This window comes from Miscanthus floridulus, chromosome 17 (assembly GCF_019320115.1).
Source record: "Miscanthus floridulus cultivar M001 chromosome 17, ASM1932011v1, whole genome shotgun sequence".
Taxonomy (NCBI): domain Eukaryota; kingdom Viridiplantae; phylum Streptophyta; class Magnoliopsida; order Poales; family Poaceae; genus Miscanthus; species Miscanthus floridulus.
In genome coordinates this window covers 39,835,386-39,855,987 of record NC_089596.1, presented here as the reverse complement: position 1 = coordinate 39,855,987, position 20,602 = coordinate 39,835,386, and the positions used below count along the sequence as shown (strand labels likewise).

At 43.0% G+C, this 20,602-nt stretch overlaps 2 protein-coding genes and 1 pseudogene across 3 annotated transcripts; 2 read left to right on the top strand and 1 right to left on the bottom strand.

Moving 5' to 3' along the window:
- Positions 1-478: 478 nt before the first annotated feature.
- On the top strand, positions 479-6,272 carry LOC136517966 (uncharacterized). The gene is made up of 6 exons (XM_066511622.1): positions 479-761; positions 1,401-1,528; positions 1,653-1,756; positions 4,848-4,935; positions 5,359-5,420; positions 5,820-6,272. Exons 1-6 carry the CDS (start codon positions 649-651, stop codon positions 5,970-5,972), a joined length of 648 nt encoding a protein of 215 aa, XP_066367719.1. The 5' UTR covers positions 479-648; the 3' UTR covers positions 5,973-6,272.
- Positions 6,273-6,961: 689 nt separating this feature from the next.
- On the top strand, positions 6,962-11,215 carry LOC136516806 (rhomboid-like protein 11, chloroplastic). 2 transcript variants are annotated; one of them, XM_066510298.1, is made up of 8 exons: positions 6,962-7,157; positions 7,264-7,382; positions 8,412-8,497; positions 8,663-8,703; positions 8,789-8,955; positions 9,052-9,114; positions 10,421-10,493; positions 10,993-11,215. In XM_066510298.1, exons 1-8 carry the CDS (start codon positions 6,989-6,991, stop codon positions 11,070-11,072), a joined length of 798 nt encoding a protein of 265 aa, XP_066366395.1. In that variant the 5' UTR covers positions 6,962-6,988; the 3' UTR covers positions 11,073-11,215. The 2 variants fall into 2 exon arrangements, with proteins under 2 accessions (XP_066366395.1, XP_066366394.1); XM_066510297.1 differs by lacking the exon at positions 10,993-11,215 and having other exon boundaries at positions 10,421-10,731.
- Positions 10,729-12,610, bottom strand: LOC136516807 (protein PHYTOCHROME KINASE SUBSTRATE 4-like; annotated as a pseudogene).
- Positions 12,611-20,602: the final 7,992 nt, after the last annotated feature.

The window sequence follows — 20,602 nt, the reverse complement described above, 5'->3', positions numbered from 1 at the left end:
GCCTGCGATATCGCGCTTTCCGTGACTTGATTAATTTCACCAACTTTGCTTTGTGAATTAAATGTCACTTTGACGTCGGTATTTAATTTAACAGTATTGTTATCTTATCGTGCGATCCGTGTGTTTTTAGTACAAAAGATTCAGTTGTCTCGTAGCAACAGACAGGCACACTACCTAGTAAAAAAAGCGAAGGAATATATTTAAAATAAAATTTAAAGCCGCCCAACACCCCGACTCTGGACTTGTTTAGATTAGGGTTAGAAATCAGTATTTGGCACTATAGCACTTTCGTTTGTATTTAACAATTATTGTCCAATCATGGCCTAACTAGGCTCAAAAGATTCGTCTCATAATTTATAATCAAATTGTGTAATTAATTATTTTTTTATCTACATTTAATACTTCATATATGTGTTTAAAGATTTGATGTGATGGAGTAAGGGTGAAAAAACTTAGGCCTCTGCTTAGTTTCCACGCGCACGAAACCCTAGACTAGATAAAAATTCCCCTCCCCTCGATTCCCCAACTCCCCTCGCCGCCTCCGGAGCTACCGTGAGATCTGCCCGGTTCCGCCGCCCGGACCCTAGGGGACTCCCTCCCCTCCTCGATCCGTTCGGGCGGCCGGCCGGCCATCCTTCAAAAGCGGGAATGGTGTTCTACTTCAAGGTGCGGCCCGAGGCCGGCGACTACACCATCTTCATGGGCCTTGACAAGTACGAGAACGAGGACCTCATCAAATACGGCTTCCCCGAGGACATCTGGTAACCTCATCTTCCCTTGGTCGTGTGGGTCGTAGTAACTGAAGATTTAGTGGAGCTTATAGGTATAAGTGGGAGGACTATGCGTGCTTGCTGTATGGAGGAACGGTTTCTGGGTATTTATAACTGTGTACTATTTCTGAATAAATTGCACTAACTTGTGAGGCACTTTGTTTTGATTAAACAAAATCTTTGTTGTGGAATGACATTCAGTTTAAAGGCTGAAGTTCATCTACATTTCTTGATTGTCACTTTGTCAGGTCCAGAAAAATGAAGAGCTAGTAAATTCTTGGCATTCTATTGTCATCATATCTTTTTGCTGGTAGTATGCACTGATTTCTGTCATTGTGGTCAAGGCAAAGACCATCTCATTAATCATTATACAGTAGTGTACTTGTGTGCCTAGATTCATTAGTAAACAGTGCTCCTTAGTGGTTACCAGTGGCATGAAATTATTTCTTCTCTGTGTTTTGTGCTGGACAATTTTCTGTATAATTGTCGAACAATTGTCAATGCTTTTCTATTGTTTATATTAAGTTCACCTTTTGTACATATTGTTGAGTTTTGTTCATTGCATTTCCTCATTAAGTTCTACAATTAAGGGTCGTGCTTCTTACTTTAAACTGGTTTTGGTGAATACAGGTTTCATGTAGATAAGATGTCCTCTGCACATGTATATGTGAGATTGAATAAAGGTCAAACAATGGATGACATGAGTGAGGGTTTGCTGGTAGACTGTGTGCAGCTTGTCAAAGCTAATTCCATTCAAGGTTGGACAAACTACAAAGAGACAATGTTATATCACAAATTTTTGCTTTATCTTTTCTTGCAAGAATGCATAATATTATACAAGCTGTAGTCAGGCACATGTGATGATTTCTTATTTTGGTGCAGGTAATAAAGTCAACAACATTGATGTAGTTTATACTCCATGGTACAATTTGAAGAAGACCCCTTCAATGGATGTGGGTCAAGTTGGTTTTCACAACCCTAAATTGGTGAGAGTTCATCAACTTCTTTTCTGTTCACTATTTTTGCAGCAGGATTATGTGCATATGCATTTGTATATATCTTGACAAACTTTATGTGCTTTATGGTTGTGGATCAAGGTGTGTAATATATGCTTCTGATAGGGTTCCTTACCGTAGAACTAGTATTTTGATCTGCCTATGACTTAAAATGTCCTTACTGTTATTTTGCAAGCAATTTGAATTGGTTTAAACTTTAGAATAACAAAGTTTTCATAAGAGATTATTCTTTTAATCAGCTTTGGATGCTCCTTGATCTTTGTAGTTTTTTGTATTGCTTCTGTAATGGTTAAGCAAACCTTGGAATTACTTTTAGTAGCATACTTACTATCGTGAGTTAAATTTGAAATGTTTAGCCATCTGTTATAAAAAGTGGTAATAGACGATGCCTATGGCGTAGGTGGAGCTGCACTGCCTCGTATGGCACTAAAGCACTTTGTCTAGTTGTTTTTCCTCCTAGACTAGAGTTACTTAGAACATGATCTATGTATGAAATTGGAGAAATAACCATGGTTCTCAAGGCGTCGCCTAGGTGTCCAATCAATTTTCCAATCGAGGTGTCGGGCTTGCCGCGGATTCCATCCGTATGGCATCGCCTCATGTGGCAAGGCGTTGGACGGCTGCAGCATGTGAGAAAAGGCGCTGTGCACGGGTGACGGGAGGTCGCTTGCGCAGTAAGTGAGGGAGTTGCGGGTGGGAAACATGAGGAAGTCACGCCTACACCTCTGTGAGGAGGCGCCCCATCCTGGAATCTACTCCATTTGAGAGGGGGAGGAAAGAGAGGGGAGAGGGGAAGTGAAGAAGGCGGTGGAGCACCTGGAACCTAGCGGTGCCGCCTGCCTGCCTCTATCCACGACCCCGACCCCATCTGTTCCTTGATTTGCAACTCCTCGACTGCCTTCTGCTCACAGGTCTATCTTTTTTTCTCCCCTCGTTTGCTGTTCCTCCTCCTCCTTCCTTTGTTCCGTGCTCCTTCCTTTGCTCTTACTCCTCCCTCCTTCCCTGCACTCTGTTTTGCAGTTCTGCTTATGATTGTGTGGATGCGTGTCTTGTGCTCTGTTCTGCAGTTCAGCACGAGTAATTAAGTTATTATATCATTAGAGACTAATTTGTTGCTATTGAGAGAGGAGAGATTTCAGATTTGCTACTTTATATTGTGCACACTAGCTACCAGTACCAGTACTCTAGCAGCACTACTTAATGTGGTATTACATACTAAGAATTGGCAATATTAAGGTATAGTTTGCTTCTAAATTCTAGTATATTTTAAGGTAAGATGTTTGTGTGGCGTCGCCTCTCCGCGCCTTAAACGCCTTGGCGTCTGGAAGGTGGTGGCTTGCCACGCCTCATCTTTACCGCCTTAAGAACCATGCAAATAACAAACCAGAGATAGAGGAAGATAATTGTGGCCATGGAACTCATAGATGCATGATAATGCCCAATCCATGTTGTAATATGCCATCTTTCGTCTATTTAACAATGCATTCTTCCAGCTGAGCGGAAAAATTAAAACTGCTTAGGAAAGTCTAGGTGCTCGGCAGAGCCTGACCGCATGCCAAGCGATTAGTGCTTTTTGAAGCAAACATTGGTTTTGCTCTCTATCTATGGGCAATAAGCTTTCAAATAGTATGTAGTTGTTTGATAATCAACTAAGAGAACATCGTATCATGACCAACTAACAACAATGACAAAACCATAAACATCTAATAATTACTAACACAGAAGGCAATGATGATATGTCAGCATCTGCCACTGAATAAATACATCCATGAACCATGATCAGTGCATAACTCTAATATCAGCAACTAATAACAAGCTTGTACTAAATGTTTGAGCAGTCTCCACAGACACAGTCATAATTTCTTCTATGTTGTACTCCTATTCAAGAAAACAAAACTGTGGTGTTTAAATCTAGGGAGTAAAGTTTAGGGATGTCACATGGGGTGTCGCATGGGGTGTTCGGATACTAATAAAAAAACAAATTACAGAATCCGTCAGTAATCTGCGAGACAAATTTATTAAACCTAATTAATGGGTCATTAGCACATGTTTATTGTAGCACTGCTTTGTCAAATCATGGACTACTTAGGCTTAAAAAATTCATCTCGCAAATTAGTCGCAATCTGTGCAATTAGTTATATTTTTAGTCTATATTTAATACTCCATGTAGGTGTCCAAACATCCGATGTGATAGGGAGTAAACTTTAGGGGGAGGAACTAAACAAGGTCTAAGACAACTATTATTTAGTGGTTAAACATAATTCCCATACATGTTGTCACAAAGGGCTACTTTACATGGAGGCTCTATAAGTCTATAATTCAATATTAACATCTACGTATTGATCGTTAATACAATGCATCATCAATCTTGTATAATGCTGCATCTTGTTGTTTATTATGTAATTGCTGAGTCTTGCACTCTGTTTTCCAATATTGATGCTTGGTCAATTGGCTTTGTTTTTTTTTTCCAAATAGTTTAGTATGATTTATAGCTAAAATCTGTATATTCTTAAGTGTGCTAACTATTCGAGTTATCTTTTAATGGATCTTTTTTGTAAGAGTTGATCCTGTTAGAGTTGTACATGCAGCATGTTTGTGTTCGTTCCGTGGTGTCTTATTGTTATTAACTTGGTGTTAGGTTCATCCAATACTTGCAGTTGGATGCAATAGGTTTGTTCTGTCCCTCATGGACATGAAATAATCATGAGAAATATTGAAATTTTGCTAGAATGTGGTTTAAATTTAGATTTAGATGGTGATGTCATGTTGGGTTTTAGCGATGTCATGTCATGTGGATTGAAAAGGTTGTACTTTCGTGTTTCCTGACCTTTTCAAAGAACATTTACTAGATTACCTTCCTATACCTATGTATCATGACTTTCCCTGACTTACCATTTGTCACTAGCTATTGCATCTTATTTTTTCCTATACTTAATTACTAGGATTTATCTCCTACCAAACTATTTAATTTTCGTTATTTTTTAGCACATATTTGTCAATACATGGACTAAAACCGATGAATTGCTTCAATTATAATACCTGTGTCTTATTCGTTTTGAAGGTTCGCACTATTAAAGTAGAAAAGAGGATCAATGAGATTGTGAACCGCTTGAATAAGACAAAGGTGGAACGGAAACCTGACTTGAAGGGTATGTCACATTTATTTGAAAGTATCTCCATCGTCTTTTTTATGTCAGCATCGTATACGAACATGATTAACTATTTTTCTTTTTGTTTTTGGGCTTCTTGAAGTGAGTATTGACCTCACAAAGGAAGTGAGGATGTAATGTCATGTGAAGGTTAGATCATTACGGTTTTGCAGAATTTAGATGTGCAAAAACATGTTATTATAATAGCACAAGAACTTTGTGAATCATGGAAACGTTCCCTATACGTGGGTATTTGTTTGGTCTATGAATAAAAGGCATGGGTGATGGATTATTGTTTTCACTGAATGATAGATTTGACACGTTGGCTTGCTGCATTGTGCACTTCGATCCTGTTATTTTCCTCCAGTATTTTTTTGTTAGCCTTGCATATTGAATCGATAATCATGACATCATTTGCTGCAGCTGAAAGAGAGGCTGTTAGTGCTGCTGAAAAGGCAGAAAGAAAGGCGCAGCTTAGAGACAAGGTAAGCCATTTCCAATGCTATATACCAGCCATGTTTTCTTGTGTTGCCATATACTGGTTATGTAGAAATCAAAGATCTACGCAGTCGTTTCTATTTCTAGCTAGAGCATATCAAATTATATTTATGTGCAGCAAACTGGTTGTAACAGATCTGCTTGTAGAAACCAAAGATCTATGTAGTTGATTCTATTGTAATAAATTCTCTAGAGCATATCAAATTATATTTATGTGCAGCAGACTGGTTGTAACAGATCTGTTACTCCATAGTGTTGTTTGACAGTGGTCACTGGGTGGTTTTTTGTTATAAATGGGATGTTGCTACTACCTGATAAAATAGCTGAAGTGCTGAACTTTTGACAGTTAGAATACTGAAATAACAGATCACTGGATTCTGTTTCAGAAACGTAGGGAAGAGATGGAAAGGCTTGAGAAAGAGAAGCAGGCTGATATCAGGAGCTACAAGGGTCTAATGGTCCAAGAGAAGATGACTTCCAACAAGCAAATTGCTTCTGGCAGCAAGACCCTGCAAGAACTTGAAGAAGACTTTATGTGAGAGGGCGGACATGATAAATGTCATGCTGAAGATTTCCTTGAACTGCTTCTGTCGAAGACAGAAGGGGTATCACAGGCTTGCGAGATACTGGATCTAAATGACTCATGGGCAGGCCATGGCCTGTTATTATCTCCTCTTGCTGTTGTGGTCTATGTAAACCTGTTTACTTGCTGAAAAAACAACAGTGCATGCTCTAACTGTGGTTGATATAGTGGTCTGTTGTTCATCAAGTTGAAATGGTAATGGAGTTCCACTTTCCTGGATTTTTCAAACAATAAATACATGGCAGCAGTTATCGTAGATATTCCATTCTTTGCTTGGAGCACGGTTTCACTGTTACATATATGCTCTCTGCTACAAATTTTGTTGTAAGAGTGATAGAAATGTACCACATTTGGCATATATTTGGTGATTCTTGAACTGAAGGACGGCTCATTTTCTTTTTACTGCATCTACAATTCTACATGATTGCTATGGTTGAGGATTTGGACCCCAGTTAAAGATGTATGTAATAGAAGAATATAGGGTAGATGTGAATTTTCGGCTGCTTTGCTTTCTTTCTGAAGTTAAATTACCACCAGTCACTCCAAAACTGCCATTGACAAACTGCTCGGGGTTTCTGTACTCGTTGGCTTCAGCAGCAAGTTATATTGACAAACAACAGATATCTGTTTCATTTTGACAAAACTTTGGAATACAATTTAAATCTCAATATTACTTGAATTTTGATGTTATTTTAATGAGGTTATTTAATTTTCCTTATAAGTGAGTATTCCCAACGTCATGGTTGCTTCAAAAGTTCAAAGTTTTCAGGAGTTGTACTACACATCATTACCATAGAAAATCACACAAGGGATGACACATGCTGCATAAGAAAATTCTTAGCCTGCATCACACGGTTGGAACAATACCTTCCTCTGAAAGTGGGCCCTTGCGTTCATAAATCCTCTGCTCCCCTCCCCTCCCCTCCCAAAACCCAGCACAAGAAGGAAGAGAAGGGAAAAGGCACCTTAGCCATGGCGCAGCAGCTGCTGCTCCTCCCCGCCCCTTCCAGAACCTTCTTGAAGCCCATCCCCTTTCCCTTTCTCTCCTCCCTACCCCGGCGCCATCTCGTCCCCGTCTCCGCAGTTCGCGTGGCACCCGCCGTCCGGCGGGGCCTGCTCCGATACGCGACGAAGCGTTCAGGTGAGCCGCCGGCACTGCACCGCTTCTCTCCCGTCGATTTTGAGCAAGGAATTTTGACGAACTGAACAAGCTCGTTGGCTAAGATGGTGTCCGTTTCTGTGAGCAGGCTTGGTTGAAGAGCTGGAGATCGCCAAGGACAAGCAACCGCGGAGCAGGCGCGCCAATGGCATCTTCTGGATCTTGCTGCTCAATTTCGGCATCTACGTGGCCGACCACTTGTTCCAGGTATGATTGAAATCGCCTCCCTGAAGCTAAGCTTGAAGTGTCTGTGATGGACGTTCATCTTGCATAAAGATGTACGTTGCTGCGCAAATTTGTGTTGTCCAATTCAACAGGGTGATATACATTTCGATTTCCAAACACATCATGAGAGTAATAAAGTATATGCAAGATCTGCTTCTTTACTTTTGAATTTATTCACAACTGAACTGATAGCTGCTGATGTTTTTGGAGTATTTGTTTGTGTTAGATGCGGATGAGGAGACATTGTGGCAGGCCGAGCATTTCATTTTATTTATTTTAGAACCATGTTGTTGGTATAGATTTAGATTTTACGGATTCAAGCTAACCGGCTAATCATAGTCACTCGGGTGAATACATTATATTTTTCGTTTCATCATGGTTTCAAGCAATTTGCTCAACTATTTTCGACCCTGGGTCAACATATAAGGATTTTAGTCTGTTGGACATCAGTATTCGTTTGTGCTCTTGGATAATTCAATACATTTATCAATCTTGCACTTGTTTTAATAGAAAAGGGTTCATATCACAGCATGCTTTGTTTTCGGTGTCTGTATTATAAATGTATTTGATTCATGATGATACAAACAAGCATGAAGTTATCTCATATAAATAAAAATCGAATTATTCTGGCAATCTTGGCTAAAAGAAAGATATTCTGGCAATCAACATTTGACCTACACTTCTCCATGCATAACATCGGAATTATTGTCCCATCCTTGATTATTGACTTATTGTGTTCTGTTTTTTATGGATCTTATGGCTAGCCCATATATTATTCAACAGTCATAGAATGGTATTATCCCATCAGTTAAATTGTTGTAGATTCTAGACCTACTGTGGTTATATCAATGCAAGGATAAAATTAGGATTGATGTAATCGCTCTTTCCTTTGATAAGGGATATCTTAAAATTTCTTGTTTATATCTTAATAAAATAGGCATATATATACCATTTTTCTCCTGTGCTAAACTGTATATTTACTTGTCAATTTATGTTTGTCTTTCATTTCAGATTCGGCAAATAAAATCACTGTACCTGTATCATGCATTCCCTACATGGTTCCAGTTTGTGACATCAACATTTTGCCATGCCAACTGGTTAGTTTGACTTACTGTTCCAGATCAGTTTAATTTATTTCTTGCTTCTTGGATATATTACTAATTGATAAAGTTGAGTACATCTGATGGATATATTATAAGTTCATCCATTTACTTCCTTTTGTGAGGTTGATTACTCATTAAGTCATCAATGGTTTGCTGCAGGAATCATCTTTCAAGCAATTTATTCTTTGTGTATATCTTTGGTGAGAGTTGATTGCTAAAAATGAATGCTCTGCTTGGAACTTATAATTCACTTAAAGGATGCCTAGTGCTGATCTAAATATACAGGAAAGCTTGTTGAGGAAGAAGAGGGTAACTTTGCTCTGTGGATGTCTTACATTTTGACTGGTGCTGGGGCAAACTTGATTTCATGGTTGGTTCTTCCAACATCCTCTGTGTCACTTGGAGCATCTGGTTCTGTTTTCGGCCTTTTCACCATTAGTGTTCTAGTTAAGGTAATTAATTCAATGTTGTCATTCTGAAATTTCTTTGCTTAATAACCAGTCAGCCAATGTTTCTTTTTTAAAACTTTGCCTCTACTGTCATGGCAGATGTCATGGGACTGGAGAAAGATTCTTGAGGTGCTTATCCTGGGACAATTTGTTGTTGACAAGGTACCTTCATGACACTGTTTTGTTGCTTTCCTTAATCGTTTTTGAAGTAAAAGAATGGATGTCTTATTACAGAATTGTGACGAAATGGATTATTTTATTTTCTCACCATCATATTCTACATGAAAAATGCAATACATTGATCTACTGGTGGCATATCCAGTGCTTCCCCTACTTATGTTAACTCTGTCCACAAGATAGTAATACTAATAGTCATGGTTCTAAAAAACCTAATTAAACTTACGTTTACTCTCGATTAAACCTGAAACGGACCCCTAGCATCTCATTTAGGCCTGGGCGTCCAAAAAACTTTTGACACATCTAGGCAGCGTGCATAGGCGCGGAGCAGCGCTTAAGCGGCGAAGAAACACGAAAAAGCGGCAGCCTGGCTGGCTTGGTGGGCTATGTGTGACCACGCCATCTGGTGGGCAGGAAAAAAGCGCGCAGAAGAGCCAGTGAAAATGGAAACAGGATGCCTGAATGTCTTACAATTTCTTTGCAAGTCCCTTCACCACTTCTTTGCAAGTTCGCAAGAATTGGAATCAAAATTGCCTGAATGTCTTACAATTTCTTGTGAGATCGAAGTTGGGCATCTAATCTGAACCATATGAGTCGCCATAAAATAAAAATAAATAAAAATTACAAACACTTAATCGTGTTTAATCTACGTTAGTCCATCTAAGCGCAAGGAAGTGGCCTAGTGCCAAGCGTTTTTTTGGAATCTTGCTAATAGTATGAAATGAATTCCATGGAGGATATGAATAGTAGGAAAGACCGTACTAGCGAGAGCAGTCATCTATTACAGTTTCAAAAACCAGGAAAAATTTGCACCATGCTACCTCAGGGAAAATTTGTTAAACAACGAAGAATATAATGTTGACTGATGTGTCTTTTTCTTTGTTATGTTTGAATAAACAACCTTGCACAAGGTACATACACATCCGCACAATACTCAAGTACTAGAATTACTAGATAATAGCGATGATTTCTACTACACTAAAATGTAACCTGTCACCCTGGGTCATCCTTGCATATATGTGTAGCCTGTCACCCTCCATAAAAAAAAAGGGCAGACCCAGTGCCGGAGGCTTCCACATGAGTGGGGTTTGGGGAAGGGATAAACCGAGACAAGCCTTTCCCCCGCAAAATCTGCAGAGAGGCTGCTTCGAACCCACGACCTGGTGACTCAGTGAGACAGCTCTCACCATTGCACTAGGCCTACCCTTCTCCTGTCACCCTCCATAATCAACCAATTATTCCGGTGCCGATACTTGTTTACAATCTGATTAGTCTTCCTTTTAACTGATAGGTCATGGAAGCAGCACGTGCAACAACAATCACGGGCCAATCATTTCAAGTGAACAACATTGCTCATGTATCAGGTGCTTTGATAGGTGCCGCGTTGGTGTTTCTGGTTAGCAGAATCCCTTTTTCATCCAATAATGATAATCCCAAGGCAACAAAAAGAGAGTAAATAGAAAATATATTTATCAACAACATTATCAACCTAACATGTTATTGTCAATTTTTCATTCATTATCATTTCTTCACATGATAGCTACTTTTCGAAAATAGAGTTGTAACATTTCGGATTTATATGAAAGATCATCTGGAAGTTCAGTGCTGGAATGTAAAGTTCGTTTGTAGACCAATGTAAGCATCTAGATTATCCGGCACTTCAAAAATGTTTTTCCTTCACATATACTTTCTGCAAGAATGAAAGATCAATTAGATTTATCTATATGAACTTGCCATTCTAGTTATGATCGACAACAGCTAAAAACAAGAAAGAATATACTATGTCGAACACGATTGTTCTCTTTTCCTCACAAGAAACAAGCCTCGAAGAACTTGCCCAAATCAAACATCTAGCCCTTACAGTTACAGGCAGCCCTGTCCACAGAGCACAGCTCAAGTGCTCTACCGGCCGGGTGCCTCCGGATCCAACCTACTACCTGTAGGCTGTACCTGACTACCGGCGCCGAATCACGTCCTGGGGTTTGTACACTCCGTGCCCGTTCCGGCTGCCGCCAGATGCTCCCAGCGTTGCCACGGCAGCCGGCTGGACCTCCTGCCGGTGAACGGACCGAGCTGGCCCGACAGCGTCGACTGCCTTCTCGCTCATGCACATTAGCAGGCTGCTACCGCTCGGGATTCCGCTTCTCCTCTTGTGAGTGTTCCTGGCAGCGGCGCGCCGCATCGCACCTTCGTCGACGTCGTTGAAGCAGTAGTGGTAGTAGTACCCCGACGCCGCGCTGGAGAAGTTGCCGGACGCCGCGCCGTCTGCGGTGACCACGCTCCAGACAACGCTGGCCTCGCTAGGTGGGTACGCGCACCCAAGCTCGCTCGGAGCCGCGTCGTCCTCGTCAGGGCTCCCTCCGCCGCCGCTGACCGTGCGCGGAGCGTCACCACCCAGCGCCGTATTTCCGGCGACGATTGTAAAAGCAGAGCTTTGCGTCGCTGAACCGAGCGCGCTCCCACGGTCGCCCACCGGCACCGGCCGGAACATTTCCAATGATTTGATGCGCCGCCGCTCGTCGGAGTCGGAGGTGGCTGCTGCTTGGGGATGCAAGATGGGCGTAGACACTTCACCCTTGTTGGTGGCACGGAGGTGGCCATCCATTCCGGCAAGGGTTGTTTTGTCGCCTTCGAGGAGCCATCTGCCACTCGCAGGCGTCACACTCGATCTCGCTGCGGTGGCCTCCGGGATCTCTGTTTCCGGAAACCGCTCGCTCGTTTCCATTTCGTCGGCGCTCACTGACTCCTCGGAAGCTCCGCCGGCGCAAGCGCACGCCGCCACTCCGAGCAGCCACCGCCGCAGGTTAGACGACGAAGAGGGCCTGCGGCCGGCCCGCTGACCTTCTGCATCCGAAGGCCTCGCTTCGACGATCGGGGTGGCGGCGGCGACAGCGACAGCGACAGCGCACAACTTCTCTGCCGGCTCATTGGGCAGCAGAGCGGAGCGGCTGTTCCAGCTTGCTTCCGACGAGCTAGTGACGGCCGTCGGCGTCGGGGCGGACCGGTCGTGCTCGTGCGTCCCCGTCCTGAACGCGGACGACAGCGAAGACGAGGAGCGCTCGCACGGCCACAGCAGCGCGTCGTCTCCGTACAAGTAGCGCTCGGCGGCAAAGACGCCGAGCTCATCGGAATCGTCGGCATCTGCGTGATCTGGCTTGGCCTTGGGTGCTCTGGATGTGCCCATGCTCGGCTCTAGCTGATAGGCTCGCTCGACCCGGCCTGGCACTGCATCTGTACAGGGCATGGGCGCATGGCTGCTATATCTCGCGCTGAGCGTACGGTCGATAGATGGTCGTGTGGGGGGAGCTCTCGCGGGCACCATTTTCAGGGATTGATTGCCATGGGTCCGACGCGAGAAAATTCCCTTGGCCGTTGTTCACGGGTACCTCTCGGAGTCGGAGGCCTTCCTTCATCTTGTGGCTCTTCTCACAAAACGCTTCGCTTTCGCGGTCGTGACTCCCACGTTGTCTCCTTGCTTCCTATCCCCATTTCATCTCTGGGTCTATCTGATCCCTGACCCACAAGTGAAATCCAACTGAACGTTACACTCAGCTTGGTTAGCTGGTGCCACGTTTGTACTCGTTACTAGTGAAGGGCGCGCGCCATCGCGCGCATGTGCAGTTATATACCTGAAGAAAAGAATGGCCCTACTCGGAAGACATGTTATTGGTGTGTGTACAGTGATTCGTGAAATTTCAAATATGGAGAATGCATGGAGTAATAAGGGACCGGAAGGGTTCGAGTCGCGGTCTCCTTGCATTGCACAGGCGAGGGTAAGGCTTGCCACTAACACCCTTCCTCAGACCCCGCACCGAGCGGGAGCTCTCTGCACTGGGTACGCCCATGGAGTAATAAGGTAGGAAAGCCGATGAGAGCACATTCTGTTTCATACATAGTATATCAATGTAGGCAACACGTTCAGTTTTCGGACGTTGAACAAACGAACAAGTTTTTTTTTCCGGATTAGTTAACTGAAATTATGATAGGCTGCATAATACAGTAAAAACACGGTGAGGAACAGATGTTTTTTTGACAATAGGACCTTTTGTTAGGGTGGACAGGGACCCTTCTTAGCTTTATAACAACAGGTGATCAGGTTCATTAGAATCCGTGACCTAATCTGATTGTGTTGCTACCAAGCTTATGACCTGTATCAAAGATAAGGCAATCTTCCCCAGTACCAACCTCTGCAGTAAAAAGAGCACGCAAATCCGGCCGAAAAAGATGTGTTAGCTTCACTCCAAAATTTCCAATCTTCACTTTCTGAGGAAACTTTGTGCTTTGTGAATCTGTACAGACTATCTGAACTGCACTCCAAAATAGTTAAACCTGATATATTCTATTGATGTTGTAAATAGCTTAATAAGTGATGAGCATAGCAGGTATGATCCTCGAATACAAGATTTTTAATATGGTGGCACCACTGTTTATCAATTATAATATAATAAAAGCAGAGCTATATGGGTAATATTTTAGAGAAGAAATCAAAATAAGGACCTCATATATCAGTTCTTTGCCCCCAAAATTGATGGCCAGTTGGTAACCTGAGATATTGCAACTTCATAGCTAAAAATCAAAGCATCAATGAACACACCTGTGAAAAAGAAGGCGGTCTATTGTCCCATACATATATTACGTGCCAGCATCTTATAATGAACAAACAGGCATGTAAGAGAAATATATGCATGGTATAATCAAATAAGGTTGGAAGTGGAAACGTTCAAAAGAAGGGCTACCTGCATTTGTCGTAGTCACCATATTGGCATAATAAAAAAACAGGGAACCTAAGCTGCAGGATGCACCCCCAAATTCCATTCCGTTAAACCTGATACTTTTTTTTTTGGTGATTTTAGATATAAACCTGAAATCGTTTCTATTTCAAAAAAAAAAAAAGCTCAGAGGCTGTCTGATAACCTGCGCAAATCACAATTACCTGAGGCAATGAAGATGGCCTTGATGAACTGTAGAGGATAACCAGCAAGCGGATTGAGGCCTTCACTGACAACCATGGTGGTCTTCTTCTCCAATCCCAGGATTAGAAGATCAGATGACATCCTTGGAATCATTTATAAATAATATGTCAGAGATTACCATACGGGAAATGTGGAACACAAGCAATGATACATTAATATGAAATAACAGATACTGTGTAGCTGGGATTTGTCCAGGCTTAAAACTAAGGACCTATGATGCACATGAAGCCATTAGGCATTATGTTCAACTGCAAAACAGATAGGGACTTGGAAAAATAGGAAGCTGCATTCATGTTGAAAGGATCAAGATGCCCAAGAGGGGGGTGAATTGGGCTAATTCTAAATTTCTTTGCAATAATTAAATCCTATGGTTAACCCAATTAACCCCTTGTGCCTAGAAAGTGTATCTAATTATTCTACCGCACAAAAAACTTGCAACCTAAGTTCCAATCCTACTCTAGCATGATAATTCTAAGAATGTAAAGACAAGAATCGAATTGCTCAAAGTAAAGGCTCAAAGTAAATGCTCAAAGTAAATGAGAGGAAGGAACGTGGCGATGTTTTGCCGAGGTATCGGAGAGTCGCCACTCCCCACTAGTCCTCGTTGAAGCACCCGCGCAAGGGTGTAGCTCCCCCTTGATCCGCGTAAGGATCAAGTGCTCTCTACGAGTTGATTCTTGGACACTCCGTCGCGGTGAATCACCCACAACCGCTCACAACTTGAGTTGGGTCATCCACAAGCTCTCCGTATGATCACCAAGCTCCCAATCACCACCAAGCTGTCTAGGTGATGGCGATCACCAAGAGTAACAAGCATGAACTCTCACTTGACCACGACAAGCCTAATGAGAAGGTGGATGCACACTTTGCTACTCTTGATCTTTACTAATGAGGGCTCTCTTTAGGATTCTCAAATCTCAATCACCTCACTAGGACCTTGCTCTTCTTGGCACTCTCTAAGGTGTTTCTCAGCTGTTGGAATGAGCAAAAGTACCCCCACACACGAGCGGAGGTTGTATTTATAACACCGGCTGAAAAATAAACCATTATGTGCCTCTGCAGGGTGACCAGAAGCTCCGGTCATGTTGACCGAACGCACCGGTCAGTACACCCCGAGCTCCAGTGGTTAAGAGTTGACTGGACGCTGGCAGCGTCTGATCAACACTAACCGAACGTGTCCGGTCACGTTTTCCCCTCATTGGAACCTTACTGATGTCAACCGGACGCTGGACCCCCAGAGTCCGATCACTTGCTGAGCAGCGTCCGGTCAGTAGCCGGAACCTGATCAGCGTCCGGTCAGCATTGACCGAACGCGTCCGATCAGGATTCTCCCTCTCTGGGACCTTACTGGAGTCGACCGGACGCTGGCCCTCAGCGTCCGGTGATATGACCTCGCAGTGTCCGATCACTTCCAGACACTTTCACCTTGGTCAAATGAACTGACCGTTCCCTGAGCCAACGTCCGGTCACACCGGAGCCAGCGTCCGGTCAGTATTTGACCCTCCATTCACTTCCAACTCTCGAACATATGTGAATGAAGTTTGCTCCATTGGATCATAGGGCTGTTATGGAGCTACCTAGTGCTAGTTTTAACAAGTGTGCACCACACCTAACTCACTAGTCTCACCTAAGTCAAGCTACCCGTTCATACCCCCCTTAATAGTATGGCCAAAGGAAAAACAAAGTCCTAAACTACTCTAAGGGTCTCTCCGACTCCAATCGACACTTAGAACTAGTCCATCCTTAATCTTGTCGTTCATCCTTTGAAAACTGAAATGATTTCCATCGTAGGGGCATGACAACCTTGATTGCCCAATTGATCTCCATTACCATAACCTAACTCAATTGTTTCTGCAAAACACACGTTAGTCACAGTAATCACGTATTGTCATTAATCACCGAAACCCAACTAGGGGCCTAGATGCTTTCAATCTCCCCCTTTTTGGTGATTGATGACAATACTACCTCGAGTATGTGAAAGAGATGAGGTTTTTAACATGCTTGGTTCATATAAGCTTTTGGCAATAAGAACAAGAGTGTTAGACAAGCTTATATGACCCAAGCCAACATGATGTACTCAAAAGATATGAAATAAGCATGAGTACAAGTGATAAAGCTCATTTGCATCGGAGTAACACACGAAAGCAAAGGCAAATGAGCAAAGCACAAGTGATATGACATATAAAGAATTCAAAGTATAGAGCACACATGTTATATATCATGATCATGTAGATATCACTATCACATAGATATAGTAGTAAACATGAATGCATAATGTATCACACACACAAATGCATAATAGTGTATCTCACATATAAAAACTCCAAATATAATAGATAAGCTAATATAATAACTAAGCTCCCCTAGATAAGTAGCTCCCCTAAGCCTAACATACTCGAACCCTCTCCCCCTTTGGCGTCAAACACTAAAACTTAAGGGTCGGTCTGCGGGGCTACAACGGACGAGCCGGGCGCTGAGGTACGAGGAGCGAGGTGGAACTGGATACCATCATCGTCTGATTCTGAGCTCTGGGCTGTCTGACCCTCTGTAGCTGGTAGTGATGTTGAAGCAGTCTGGGTCGGATCATGAACTGGTGCTGCTTTAGGCTGAGCTGGTATAACTAAAGCAGTTGGCTCTGATGATGCCACTGAGGATGGGAGCGTCTCTGTCGTCGCTGTGATAGGTGCATCCATAGAAGGACCTAGAGCATGCAGGTATGGAGGAGTGGGCTGCCCTATCAACTCACTGAAGGAGGCTCCAAGATTCCTAGAGACTAAAGTGTCTGGCTCAAGCAGCGACGACGTCTGTGCCGGTGTGAAGCCCGTCTGGAGTGGTGTGAACTGCGGGGCTACCACTGGCGAAGCGAACCACTGAGACACCTACTCTATCGGTGAAGCATACTATGCTGTTGGCTGTCCCTGACTCTAAAGCCCACTAGGCTGTAACACTAGAGTCATCGAAGTGGTGGCAGGCTGACCAAGCTGGGGCGAGGCCTGTGGCGGTGGGGCCCCAATCGCTGTCACTACATGCTGCATGAATTTGAGAAGCTACTGCTGCATCAGGATTTGCTGCTATAGAGCCTGTGTCTGCTGCTGAATAACTAGCTGCTGGCGCTAGAACTTGTCCTGTCGAGTCTAGAACTGAGCAAATGTAGCAGCTATCTCCTGAGCCTGTCTGGCTTGGTCCTGCCTCATCCACTCAAGTATAGCAAGAAGAGCGGGGTCTGTCTGTGGGGCAGGTGGCGCTAAACTAGAGCTATCGGCCTTAGCATCATGTCATCATAGAGGCATCTGTGGAATGGGCTGGTAGTCATCATCAGAACTATCACTGGGCTCGCTAGTGACCAACCCCTCCTACTGAGCAAGCTGCTCCTCTGTGGCTGCAATACCCCTGATAATATCGTCCTATTGGGCTACAGTCTCTGGCACCTCTGGACGACGGCACGGCTGACTAGGTGCTTATGGTGTACTGTGGCGGATCATCTAAGTCAGGTTATAAGCAGAGAACTCTGTCGTGGCACCACTATACTCAGTAATCATCTCAAGTGACCTAACTGTAACTGCTTTGTGGATAAGGAATGTGATTCAGTGAGCATAGGGTAGCTGCCTATGACCTCTAAAGCCCTTAGCTATAGTGTCCTCCATCTCTGACAGAAGAAGATCCTAGATATCAAAGACTATCTGCTGCATTAGAGAGTTGAGAAGCCATAGCTGAATACGAGTCAATCCCTCTCTGTATCCCATCCTTGGAAGTGAAGTCCTCATAATAGCCTTAATCACGCGAGCGGTGGGCGTGAGATCAATGGGGTTCCTCCTCGCCCCCTCGCCAAAGGGCTCAGTGAAGCAGTGACATACCAAGTCTGTAGGGGGTACCATGTGTCACAGAACCGTCCAATTTATAAGAGCACAAGTACAAAAACAATCGCCGAAACGATCAAATTCTCGAACTTGAGCCCATATAAACCCGGTAGTCAACCAAAATCTCGAAGGATTTCAAACCAACTTGCATACAACCAAGATCACAGTAATTCAACATAACATATCATACGTTACAACATTTCATAGATGTTCGCAAATAGATTACATCATCACAGAGTCATCATTATTACAAAACAAGTCTTGTAAACATGCGGAAGCAAATAGTTTAACTCACACACCGAGTTTAAATACACATACTGGTTTGCTGATCACAGCCCGCAAAAGCATTTAGATAAGAGAACAGAGATCATGCCCATGATCTAGTCTTTGTCACCCGCCAGGTGGAGACAATACTTATAGAATCCCTGATATAGGAGGTCATCTGCAATAAGAGGGAATAAACCCCGAGTACGGGAATGTACTCAGCTAGACTTACCCATCGAAAACCAAACAAATGACACCAAGGATTATGCATAGCTTAATGTAGTGGAGCTGGCTGACACTTTCTTTTTGTAGAAAAGCATAAGTAGTATGATCAACTCTTATCCTGACTAGCAGTGACTTTTTAGCCATTATCCTGTCATCTATATTAGCACCTATACTAAGCAATCATTTTATTAAGGTGCAAACATTAATAACCATATCAGGTATTCATTGTGGCAACCTTATCATCATCATCCATTTAACCATATCGTTAAATTAATTGAATCTACGTTGCCGCTGCTCAGTCAAGTTCTCACTATCCGGGAGAGACGGCGATTCGAATTGATTCCTATCCGGCTGGAGGGGTATTCCTAAACACAAACCCTGCTTCCCCCGTTAGGGTCGCAACAAGTCACCGTTGGTACAATTCAGAAGTCGCGAGTCCGAACAGTGCCGCAAAATTAGAGAACCACTCTGCCATGAGTGCTCGGTGACTTAACCCGCCCTTGGGCTTACGCCAATGGTTCCCTGCACATCCTTACTTCCATCCAGATTGTGGACCCCTGCTCGCGTCCCCGGCCTGAACCGAGCTACTAGGCTTCGTGGTCGGAACGACTTATCCGGCCAGCTAAGTGTTAGGCTGCGTTCAACATGACATGAGGACGTACAGCGTATCGGTCCTTAAACGACTCAGACGGAGTCACTATGTTCAAACCTACACAAGACCCCGCCCGGTCTTAATTCATTATTCACATGGTTCTTTTCCACGATAGCAAATATAGCCAACCGTGATCCACCTTATCCTAAAGCTCGCAGGTGATAGTAAATCACCTAACTTCTACCGCACTAAGCATGGCTAAGCATTCAACCCGTCCTGAACTTAAATAGGATTCTAGTGCGATATCTGGACAAGGAAGAATATATAATGCAGCAATTGGTTCCAACCAATTCCTATACGTAATGCATCATCAACAATAAAAGATACTCAATATATTTGTAAAAGCATGGGGGGCTTAATATGCTCCAGGGCTTGCCTTTTAGGAACGAGGAAGGCTGGTGGTCAGGGCACTCAGGCAATTCCTCCGCGGCGACTGCTTCGGCAGCTTCCTGCACCTCGGGCTCCTCCTCCTGGTTGGCTCCCTCGAACTCCAGCAATGTCACTACCTCCGGCACACCTATTGCATGAATGCGCATGATAAATATCATGGATGCACATGAATGAATGTCAGGGATGCTCGGGGAATGCGCATATTCGCTGTAGTTTGCATATTCCAATTTAAACCCTATTCAAATCACTTTACTTACCAAGTTTATACAACCTAATGTATAATTGCTCATCTTCAGTTAATGACCTAGCACCTGCACCTAAGCATATTCTCAAGTTAGGCTAACCCCTAAACAATCAACGAGCACATAGCGCAAGCATGCACTCAAGCATTTGCATTTCAACAAAATGGAGACTATGTAGTGGTGCAGTAAACTAGCCATAACTAGAGATTTATAAATCCAAATGACATGCAACAAGACAATCTGAAAAGCTTATGAAATTATCTACAATTCATTTTCAGACCTCAAAGCATGATTCAAACTTTTATCAGGTCGAATTCATCAATCAACAGAGCTCTGTCCTCACAAGGCAGAGAGTAAGCAAAAACTGGAACCTAACTTTAAACAGCTGTAGTTTCTAAACTACTAGGCCAAATGCCCTCAAATTTTGACAGGAGCTAGATACATAAATTATCTACAACTCTTGTATTCATCACATTCACAGAAAACCAAAATATCATGGGGAACTTTCTATAGTCCCCAGATCTGTCCAGAGGGACATAATACAAACGAATAATTAATAACTTAAGATGTAAACATATAATTGGACAAAACTAAATCTACTCACATGTCACACATATCACAAGGACACTAGAAAGTAGGGTGTTCATCACCAAAATATTTCCTCTAATACCTTTCTTAATTTATTTATTTAATTAGAGGAAATAGTAAACATATATGAAAACTACACCATTAAATCTACAAAACTTACAATAGACACTACATGCCCTAAGTAGACTACCATAAAAATGTCACACCATTTTAGTAAGTATAACAACCTACACAAAATTGGTAAGGCAGAATGGCTTAAAATGGCATAATTAGGAAACCTTA